The sequence below is a fragment of the Pelophylax lessonae genome (assembly GCF_965119305.1).
Source record: "Pelophylax lessonae genome assembly, chromosome: 7".
Lineage (NCBI taxonomy): Eukaryota > Metazoa > Chordata > Amphibia > Anura > Ranidae > Pelophylax > Pelophylax lessonae.
Window position 1 is genome coordinate 206223301 of NC_138774.1, and position 11690 is coordinate 206234990.

An 11690-nucleotide genomic window follows, 5' to 3' on the forward strand; every position below is an offset into this window, starting at 1 on the left:
TTTTTTTTTTTTTTTGCAGAGCTGCTCCAGATTTTGCACTGCCTACTTTCAGTAAATAAAACCCATAGTTACATACACTATATTACCAAAAGTATTAGGACGCCTACCTTTACACGCCCATGAATTTTAATGGCATCCCAGTCTTACAAAGAAATTGGGACCCAAAGCAACCATAGTGACATGCCTATATCCCTAATAATGCAAAAAAAAAAAAAAAATAGAAGGTCATGGGACTTTAGGCACTTAAGCCCCGTAAGATTTTACCCCCTTCCTGACCAGGGCCTATTTTGAGATTCGGCACTGTGTGAATTTAACGGACAATTGCGCGGTCGTGCGACACTGTACCTAAACGAATTTGGCGTCCTTTTTTTCCCACAAACAGAGCTTTCTTTCCGTGGTATTTGATTACCTGTGCGATTTTTTGATCATGCGATATAAACAAAAAAAGAGCATAAATTTTGCAAAAATAACAATATTTTTCACATTTTTTTATATGAAATTCCCCAAAAAAAATGTTAAAATCAAAATTTTTTAACATTTTTGGCCAATTTGTTTTATGCTACATATGTTTGGTAAAAAAATTGCAAAAAGCGTATTTTGATTGGTTTGCGCAAAAGTTATTGCATTTACTAACAAAGGGAAAGATTTTTGTCATTTTTGTTGTTTTTTTTTTAACGCGTAATGGCGGCGATCTGCGATTTTTTTTTGCGGTACTGCGACATTGCGGCGGACAGATCGGACCCTTGACTGACATTTTTGACACTTTTTGGGTTACCAGTGACATTACTACAGTAATCAGTGCTATAAACATGCACTGTTACTGTAAAATTACACTGGCAGTGAAGGGGTTAACTTTTTTTGAGAGGGAGGGGTTATGTGTGTCCCTAGGGGCATGATTCTAACTGTGATTGGCTGTGGCTTGAGGTGTAGGAACAGTGATCAACGGTTCTACATAGTAGAACTGTATGATCACTATTCCTACACAGGGGAGAATGACAGGCGGCTTGTTTACATTAGCCGCCTGCCTTTCTCCCTCTCCACCAACGAACATGAGTGACCGGCGGATGATCGGGTCTGCCGGTTACACGCGCGGGGGGGGGGGCCGTGACTGCGCGGAAGCGTGCCTCCGGCGGCGCACGCTCACTCCTGAGACCCTCACAGGCTAGCGACGTAGACCTACGTCGCTCTGCCTGTGAAGGGCTGACTGCCGCAGTAAATATACTGTGAGCAGTCGGCAAGTGGTTAAATGAAGCAGGTCATTTTGCAAAAGTATAAGAATAAAAATAAAAGATACGTACAGTTTCAGATTTAATATGAAGTCATTGAGCAATATTCCATGATCATACACAATACCCAGTGACAATTTCAATATATGATACAAATATCTAAAAAGAAGCTGACATATAAAGATTCATAATTGATAGAATAAATTCATATTGAGCTGATACATAAAAATATATAAATGAAAATTTAAAATATATGATTGATATAGATGTAACAGACAAAAACTGGACATCCTAGGACTCTACACGTTTCGCAGATCACTGTCCACTTCATAAGGAGTTTGATGCCAGGGGGTATCTATGAATAAAAATAATCCTGAACCATAGGAAAAAAAATGTAATGGATCAAACAAAGTAATTGACAATCAGAAATCCTTTTGGTGAGATCATCCCACATTCTGAACATTGCCGAATCACAGAAGACAAATAAAGCCGACATGCAAAGCCTGAAGAATAATTGGTAGTGAGCTTAAAGAGCCTATGTGCCCCAAAACTGATATTTGAATTTATGTGGATGCTAGATACACTATATTATCAAAAGTATTGGGACACCTGCCTTCACAAGCACATGAACTTTAATGACATCCCAGTCTTGGTCCGTATGGTTCAATAGTGAGTTGGCCCTCCCTTTTCAGCTATAACAGCTTCAACTCTTCTGGGAAGGCTGTCCACAAGGTTTAGGAGTGTATCTATGGGAATGTTTGACCATTCTTCCAGAAAGGCATTTGTGAGGTCAGGCACTGATGTTGAATGAGAAGCCCTGACTCGCAGTCTGCACTCAAATTCATCCCAAAGGTGTTCTATCGGGTTGAGGTCAGGACTCGTCAAGTTCCTCCACCCCAAACTCACTCATCTATGTCTTTATGGACCTTGCTTTGTGCACTGGTCCAAATCATTTGGTGGAGGGAGGATTATGGTGTGTGGTTGTTTTCAGGGGTTGGGCTTGCCCCCTTAGTTCCAGTGAAGTTCCAGCATATCAAGACATTTTGGACAATTTCATGCCCCCACTTTGTGGGAACAGTTTGGGGATGGCCCCTTCCTGTTCCAACAGGACTGCGCACCAGTGCACAAACAAGGTCCATAAAGACATGGATGAGTGAGTTTGGAGTGGAGGAACTTAACTGGCCAGCACAGAGTCCTGGCCTCAACCCGATAGAACACCTTTGGGATTAATTAGAGCAAAGACTGTGGTCAATATTATCGCAGGTATGCTGAGAATTCTGACCCACCATTTATGCTCTTTCTTCAATGAATTGAGAAAGAGCTCCTCCCTACCACCACAAGAAAACAATGCATTTATCCACATTATTCCCAAACCAAAGACCTTGGAGATTGTGCAAACTATCATCCAATCTCATTGATCAATGCTGACCTCAAAAATTTGACAAAGATTCTGGCCACTCACATGAACACCTTTTTGTCTCACTATATCCATCCAGATCAGGTAGGATTTGTTCCTAATAGACAGGCCCCAGACCAAACTCGATGAATTATTGATATATCAGCTTTGAACTCTGGTTGGGGTGGCCGGGGGAAGATGGGAGCCATGCTATTGTCTCTGGTTCTTCACAAGGCCTTTGATTCCCTTTCCTGGGATTACCTGTTCTTTACTTTGGAATGCTATGGGTTTGGCTCTAAATTTTTGACAACGTTATGAACGATCTATAGCGAACCTTCGACCCGTCTTATAATTAAAGGCCACAGATCACAAGATATTGATATATATAGAGGTACCCATCAGGGTTGCCTCTTGCCCCCTATACTATTTATATTGGCCTTGGAGCCATTGGCAATCAAAATCAGATGTAACACTGGTACACAGGGAGTTTACTGTAACCAATGTGCTTTGTTTGCAGATAAGATGTTAATGATCCTCTCTTCCCCAGTCATCTCAATTCCCAACCTACACCTGGTACTGCGACGCTTTACTTTCATCTCGGGTCTGCAAGTGAATCATTCAAAATCCCAAGCACCTAATAAATCTTTGGAAGCACACATAGCCTGAGCCTTACAAAACTAATTTTCCTTTAAGTGGCAACCAGAGGCCCTTCCGTATTGAGATATCTTTTTAACCCCCTCTCTTCACACACTATATCCAAAAAATGACCCTCCTGTATTCAAAATATTATTAGAGGATCTCAAAAGATAGTCAAATAACCCCCCCATCATGGTTCAGGCAATTGTACTCAATGAAAATTAATATTTTTGCCTAAAGTGCTATATTTATTCAGAATGCTTCCTGTTTCGACAATTATGTCTGACTTAAGGAAATTTCAAGCATAGCTGTTGAAATTTAAATGGGGGGATAAAAGAACCCGGGTGAACAGGCACACGTTATACACACCTATGTAAATTGAGGGGGGGCCTCGGTGTTGGTCAAATACTATCAAGCTGCGCAGTTGATCTGGTTCCATACACAACATCCCTTGCTGCTCTGGATGTCCTTGGAATCATCCATATATACCAATAAGGAGATTAGCCACTTAATGTGGATGCAGGCTAAGGATAGACCGGTCATGATGTTTCCTACCCTATCATTTTCATTGAACCTATGGGACAGATTGTTGGCCACACATGGATTTAGATCGCTACACACTCCATGGGCTCCGTTGCTTGGTAACCCTTTATTCACCCCGGGTCTTCATTCCCAAAATTATGCCTGGTGGACCAACAAAGGTTTGCTATGAATCGCAGATCTCTGTGACCGTAGAGGTGTTTTGTCAAAACAATTCCTTCAGGAGAAGCATCAGCTTCTGAACTCAGATAGCACATTTCTTTGCAACACTAAATCACACCTCACATTTAACCTCCTCAACATAAATTGAATATCTTTGCAGGAGTTTTGACAAACACACTGGCCACAAATCCAAAATCTACAATATATTGTTATCTGCCTCCAAAACGTTGCTTTAAATGCACAAATGGAAGCAAGACTTGGGAGAGACTTTGGAAGTTGGTGAGTGGAGTAGGTTGGCACAATATGCATCCAAATCATATATTAATACTTCACTGATTGAAGCGACCTACAAGGTCTTCCTGCGGTGGTATATGGTGCCAGTGTAAGTAGCATCCTATGTCCCTGGTGCTTCCCCTCAGTGCTTCAGAGGTTGTGGCACTACGTTCCATGTTTGGTGGACTTGCCCAAAAGTGAGGAGGTTCTGAATACATACTTACAATTTAATTTACTCACTCACTCAAGTGAAACTCATTGAATCGCCACTGCAGGCACTGTTGGGGCACCCAGTGGAGGGGACGTTGAGACACAGAAAGAGGCTCATAGCTTTTGTATTTGAAGCAGCCAATGATTTCCTCCAAAATCCAAAGTAAATAAACGCCTTTCAGCAATCCTGAATGATAAACTCGTCCTGTTCGACAAAACTTGGGACCCCTGGATTAAATATCTCTCGGATGCCTTATGAGATGGGTTTGCCTTAGAGAGGTGTATTTATGCAGTTGCTTTAAGTAGATCCGAGCAGACCTATGTGTTGGACCCTACTCCCGCAAATTACCAGTTATGGCACTCTTCCCAGAGAGCCTATGAACTAGTCCTCACGGACAAGACCCAGAAGAGGCTTCTGTACCAATCCCAGCGCATTTTTGAATCAGGCGATAAGAATGGCCGGCTTCTTGCTTTTCTGGCAAGACCCATTCCAGACCCCGTTACTATACCCCTGGTATATGATGGACATTATCAGCCGTGTTACTCTACGGAGGAGATACTTCAAGCATTTCTTTCATATTACTCTGACCTATATACATCCAGAGCCCACTTTACACCTCCCGAACTGTATGAGTATGTGGATTCGATCCCCTTCCGTAACCTGGCACGCACCCAAAGCTCCAGTTTAGATGAGCCGATCACTGTGGAGGAGATTGTGCTTGCAATTAAAACTTTCCTAAACACAAAACCCCGGGGCCTGACGGTTTCCCAGTAGAGTGGTATTTGCACCATGGGGAGCTGTTGGCGCCTCACCTTTTGGCCCCTTATAAATCTATATACGATGCGGGTCGATTGCTTGAGTTGTAACGTGAAGCCCTTATAGTCCCGATCCCCAAACCGCATAAAGATTTGAGGTTTTGTGATTCTTACCGCCCGATATCTTTAATTAACGTGGAACTCAAGATTCTATCCAAAATTCTTGCCTTGAGACTTAATAAGGTGGTCAGCACCATAGTGGGGGTGGATCAAACGGGCTTTATTCCGGGATGCTCCGCGTATACTAATATTCGTCGCTTATTTACCAACCTTCAGGTCCCATCCTCTTCTCCCCTGTCTAGAGTGGTGCTGTTGCTCGATACGCAGAAAGCATTTGACTCGGTTGAGTGGCCGTACCTGTTCTATACACTGAAAAAGTTTGGCTTTGGAAAGGTGTTCCTCACCTGGGTGAGGATTCTCTATGATCAGCCCCTGGCACGTATTCGGGTGAATGGCTCGGTGTCGCAGTTGCTACACATACATAGGGGTACGCGGCAGGGCTGCCCTTTATCCCCACTCCTTTTCGCGATTGCTATAGAACCTCTGGCACAACTCCTCCGTAATTCCACGGAGATCCAAGGAATGCGTATTGGCACTCTGGAGGAACGTGTGTCACTTTATGCAGATGACATGTTGCTCTATCTATCGGATCCATATAACACACTGATGAAGGTCCTGGGTCTTATTCAAGACTTCGGGGCCTTCTCGGGTTTTAAGGTCAACTGGTCCAAGTCCAGTCTGTTCCTGGTGCACCCAGACATTCCTCTCTCCTTTCCCCGCCGCATGCCCTTTACGGGTTACCATGTCCTTCCGATATCTGGATGTTGTGGTACAGCAGCCTCTCTCTATGTATGTACCTAATAATCTTCTCCCTTGCCTGACCCTGTTTAAATATAAAGTGGAACACTGGAAGCATCTGCCACTGTCTCTGACTGGAAGGGTAAACTTGTTTAAAATGATCATGCTCCCTAAATTCTTATATATCCTGGCGAATTGCCCTCTCTTTATCCCAAACCACTTCTTTAACCACTTTACCACCGGAGGATTTTGCTGTCTTACGTCTGGGCCACTTTTTGCGATTCGGCACTGTGCGACTTTAACTGACAATTACGCGGTCGTGCGACGCCGTACTCAAACAAAATTTATGTTCTTTTTTCCCACAAACAGAGCTTTCTTTTGGTGGTATTTGATCACCTGTGCGATTTTTACTTTTTGCGCTATAAACAAAAGAAGAGCGTACATTTTGAAAAAATAACAATATTTTTCACATTTTTTTATATGAAATTCCCCCCCAAAAAAATGTAAAAATCAAAATTTTTTTACATTTTTGGCCAATTTGTTTTCTGCTACCTATGTTTGGTAAAAAAAAAAAAAATCGCAATAAGCGTATTTTGATTGGTTTGCGCAAAAGTTATTGCGTTTACTAACTAAGGGAAAGATTTCTGTCATTTTTGGTGTTTTTTTTTGTAACGAGTAATGGCGGCGATCTGCGTTTTTTTTGCGGGACTGCGACATTGCAGCGGACAGATCGGACCCTTGACTGACATTTTTGACACTTTTGGGGCTACCAGTGACATTACTATAGTAATCAGTGCTATAAATATGCACTGTTACTGTAAAAATGACACTGGCAGGGAAGGGGTTAATTTTTATTGGTGATCAAGGGGTTAATGTATGCCTGGTGCTTACTGACGTGTGTGGGGGGAGGGGACTATGTGACAAAAGGACAGATCGCAGGTTCAGCTATGCTGAACCCTGCAATCTGACCCTGCCTGTCACTTAGGAGATCCGCCCGCTTGTGTTTACACAAGCAGGCGGATCTCCACACTCGATCCCCGACGATCGGGGAAGAGCAGCGGCGATCGCCGCCGCTCCTCCCCTGGCCCGACTCCCGCTGTGACTGAAGCCCCCACCGGAGGCTCGCGCGCCGAGAGAGGGAAATGTCTGGTGACGTAGGTCTACGTCGCCAGACGTTATCGAGCCACTTTGCCGCAGTAGAGCTCTAGTGAGCAGCGGCAAAGTGGTTAAGGAAGTGGATTCTCTTATCTTTGCGTTCCTGTGGTACCCTAAGACGCCCAGGCTTTCGATTAACACACTCCAACAGCCTGTATACCTAAGAGGCCTGGCCTTGCCGAACCTGCGCCTTTATTATTATGCTGCGCAATTGGTGCGTGTCCATGGGTGGCTCTTCCCTCAGAGGGGCAATGCGGCCACGGCCGCCGAGGCGGCAGTGATGTCTTCCTTTGAGACACTGACACATCTTATTTACCACCGTTCTATTGCTCCCTTTGAGGGTACAGCCCTCCTGGAGTCCTCCCTTAAAACTTATGTTAAATGTACCTCCTTGGTGCAGGAACCTGGGGTGCTGTTTTCGCCTAATCAACCTTTGTGGTGTAATCCCAGTCTTCCACATTTTTGTGGCTTTCAGGATGCTACTGCGTGGCCGGGTAGGGGTCTTAAATATGCCCACCAGTTGTTCTCCGATGGAGTCTTTAAAACATTCCGGCAGTTTCAGCTGGACTTTCAGGCTCTTGGCACTACCGATACTTGCAATTACGGCACGCGGCTGCGGCCCAGTTTGGTGCAGCCTCGGTGTCTCTTGCTAATTCCTTGTTGGAAAAGGAATTGCTATATGATGTCCATACTAAGTTGATCAGCTCATATTATAGTGTTCTGATTCGTGGTGTGCCGTCTCGATTAGATGCCATTAGAGCCGGGTGGGTGAAAGATATTCCGGATTTGTCGGAGGATGATTGGGAAGAACTGCTTCATACATATTTCACAACAGTTATATCCGCTAGGGACAGGCTGATACAGCCACGGATCTTTCATCGAACATATTATACCCCTCATAGACTGTTCCTCATGAAACACAGGTCTACTGCAGAATGCCACAAGTGCGGTAAAATGACGGGCGATTTACTTCACATGTTGTGGGGCTGTGATAAAATCAGGCCCTTCTGGTCTCAGGTTACTCACTTTGTTTCCACACACTTTGATCTCCCTAATGTGTGTAACCCCAAATGGTGCCTCCTAGGAATCTTGGAAGATATAGGCCTGCGTTCTAGCCAAAAACAATTTCTGAGGTATTTATTGTTTTATGCCAGGAAAACGATTGTGATGCAGTGGATCGGTACTACCGGTATACCTCTGAATCTCTGGAAAAATATGGTTAATCAAGTTCTTCCATTGTATAAATTGACGTATGAAGCCAGGGGTTGCCTGGATAAGTTTAATAAAATCTGGGGTGACTGGGTTGCTATGGTTGAAACCTGTGCTACTGAGGAGCTTTAACTCTCCCACATTGTATAGACGGAGGGGCGTGTGAGAATGGAGGACCTATCCCTGGTGCCGTGTACTTGGTTTACCTTGGTGTACCGTGGTTTATTTTCCCCCTGCTGTTTGCTCCCCTTTTTTTTTTAATGTCATTATGCATTAAGATGTGATTGCTTAACACTCAGTCTTTGCTTCTGATTACTAATTTCTAATGGTATTATGTCCCAGAATTGTGCCTGTAATACTCTCTACTAAGAGTGTTTTGCTTTGCTTTTGTATGACCTGTTAATTTAATAAAGTTGAAGTTTAAAAAAAAAAAGAGAGGTGTATTTATATAGGATGGGGTGTACTTCTTTCTTTTGTGCTTTGTCTTTTTTTTCCCTATGTTGCCTATTCCCCTACTTTATCTTTCTCTATATTTTCCTTAAGATGGGCTCTTGGGCCTATTGGGGTATTTACGACTACAAGAGAGTTGAGTTTAGAGGGTGTAGCAGGGCTTTTGATATGTGTTATTCTACACCCACAGATTACTGTGAGGGAAAGGGGTGTTTCCCTAGCATTGAAATTGCATTATTTGAGTGTCTTCTCTGCCCTCCTGCCTACATTTGAGAGAGGGGAGATGAGACAGGATAGGATGTTATTTAATCTCACCGCTTAATGCCTCTTACTTTGTTTGTATTGTTTTCTTTTTATTTTATAGTTCCAAAATGTGGATTAGGATGCTCTATGTTTATTGACAATATGTAATTGTTTTGTGTCGCAAAGCTTTGTACCCTGGTTTAAAGCTAATGACTGTGAATTGTTTCAGCGGCAAATGCTGGATCTGTATACTTTCTTACCAATTTTCTGAAAAAAATAATTGAAAATTCATTCCTTTTTGTAATATAGGGTAGATCATCTGGGATATTTTTAGATTATTGAAAGGTAACACTAAAGATAAAGTTTAGGAATTTTTTTCTCAAATGGATATGGCATTAAACACATTAGCAATGTGCAATGGCGTGTTTCCAATGTCATAAAGACTTCTGCAGCAGTTGCTGTTAACCCAAGCAGCTCAGGGCAATATCCAACATCTACGAATGCAGCATGAAGGGTGGATTTGTAAAGGAAGCAGACATCTGCAGGACATGGGATACAACCCATTACATGTAATTATTGTATTTGATGCTGTATCCTCCCCAATATGACTAAACTTTAGTTTTAACTGAGATTTGAAAAGATTGAATTAAGTGGGAGGAATGCTCAACCTATTGTATATCGGGTACTTTTAAGATGTTGTGGGGATTAGGGCTCTAGAACGATCAATTCAAACCATAAATGTGGAAATCAAATTACTATACAGTTTGCCAATAAAAGTTTTTCTTCTTTTTTTATTGTAGGACATCTAGCTTCTCAACTTTCAACAAACTATAAAAATGGACAATATGGAACCTATTCCAGAGGTTCCAGTCACAGAACACAAAATCTCACTGGTCACTCCTATTCGTGCTGCAATTCGAATACGCAGAAAGATCCGAACATTGAAAAAAACTCTTCACTTGGATGTGTCTGGCAAGAGACCTTTGGACAATAATAAATCGTGCCTACTTCGTCGGCAGCTGTCTACTGAGCATTCCATCTATAGGCCCTCCAGCTTTGAAACCCCTAACTTTTTTAAATTTGACACGCCAACCTTGGAGCAGGTTGCCTTAAGTAGTATAAAGCATAAGAAAAAACGTAAGAAGTCCAGAGCGGTACTTTACCCAGGTAACTCCAAAAGATATTTACCAGTGGAACAGAAAAGCAAAGCAAAACGATGCCTAATATTGTTAGTTGGGATCATTTGCTTCCAAATCTTAAATGCTATTGAGAACTTGGATGACAATGTGCTAAAATATGAACTAGATGGACTTGAGAAAACAATGCATCGGGAAGTATTTGGGCAAAAGTATGCCATTGAGGGAATAATGGACCACCTGAAAGACTACCTGGCAACTCATTGTCATAATAAGCCATTGGTGATCTCAATGAATGGTCCTAGTGGTGTTGGTAAGAGCCACATGGGACGTATACTGGCCAGGCACTTTCGTGCAGTCATGGACAATGATTTTGTTATGCAATACTATGTCATGCACAACTGCCCGAAAGATAGTGATATTGAGGTTTGTAAGAACAGTTTAGTGGACTTGATTTCAGACATGGTGACCCATGCAGAGATTGAGGATAAAATTCCTGTCTTTATATTTGATGAAATGGAGCATATGCCCCTTCTGCTTTTAGATACGTTACAAAGTTACTTTTACCTAAACCAAAACAACGAGTATCTCAATGCCATCTACATTCTAATCAGCAACATTGGAGGAAATGAGGTGACCAGATTTATTCTGCAAAATTCATCCAGTGATATTTTGAATGGTCCGCAAGAACTGAAAAGCATTATCCAGACTTCTTTGAAACAGCACCACAAAATATGGGATATTGCTGAAATTGTCCCTTTCACTTTGTTGGAGAAAAGCCACATTGCCAATTGCTTTTTAGATGAGCTCCTAAGGGAAGGGTTTTACCCAGACAATAACAACATTGAAAGCTTGACAGGACAGCTAAAATATTACACTACAGAGGACAAGCAATACTCCATCACTGGGTGCAAACAGGTGGTAGCCAAAGTGAATCTTCTACATTCATACACATGATTGTTAGGATTAAACCATTCTGACTGCTGTCTAGAAACCTCATCACTCAAATTCTAAGTCAATAAAAGGAAATCTGCAAGCTTAATAACCCTTTTGCCCTTGTGAGACTGAGTTCCTGAGTTTAATTCCACCAGTTACACATTTGTACATGGGGTTTGTATGGTATAGTGTCTCAAGGTTTGTGTGGGTTTCCTCCCATGTTCCAATTACAAACTTGTCGGACTGCACTGGTCCTAGGCAACATTCTCCACTAACAAATGTTAGGGTTAAAAGTACCCCGCACAGCAGTTTTCATTAGAAAAATGTTTTAATTCTTTCCTCCCTTGTAAGCTCTGAGGATATTGTAGACCCTAGGCCTAGATGTTGTGCCTACAAACTTAGACCTATGCAAGTAGCTTTTAGCGTGGGGCTTTTGCTCAATAAATAAGCACAATTTAAAACACTTTTCAAACTCTCCTTAACCCAAAAACGTATCTTACAGGA

General features: G+C 42.4%; 1 protein-coding gene across 1 annotated transcript; it reads left to right on the forward strand.

Annotated features, from left to right (window-relative positions):
- The first annotated feature begins 9914 nt into the window (after positions 1-9914).
- On the forward strand, positions 9915-11457 carry TOR4A (torsin family 4 member A). Its single transcript, XM_082263665.1, has one exon. It carries the CDS (start codon positions 9951-9953, stop codon positions 11205-11207), a length of 1257 nt encoding a protein of 418 aa, XP_082119791.1. The 5' UTR covers positions 9915-9950; the 3' UTR covers positions 11208-11457.
- Positions 11458-11690: the final 233 nt, after the last annotated feature.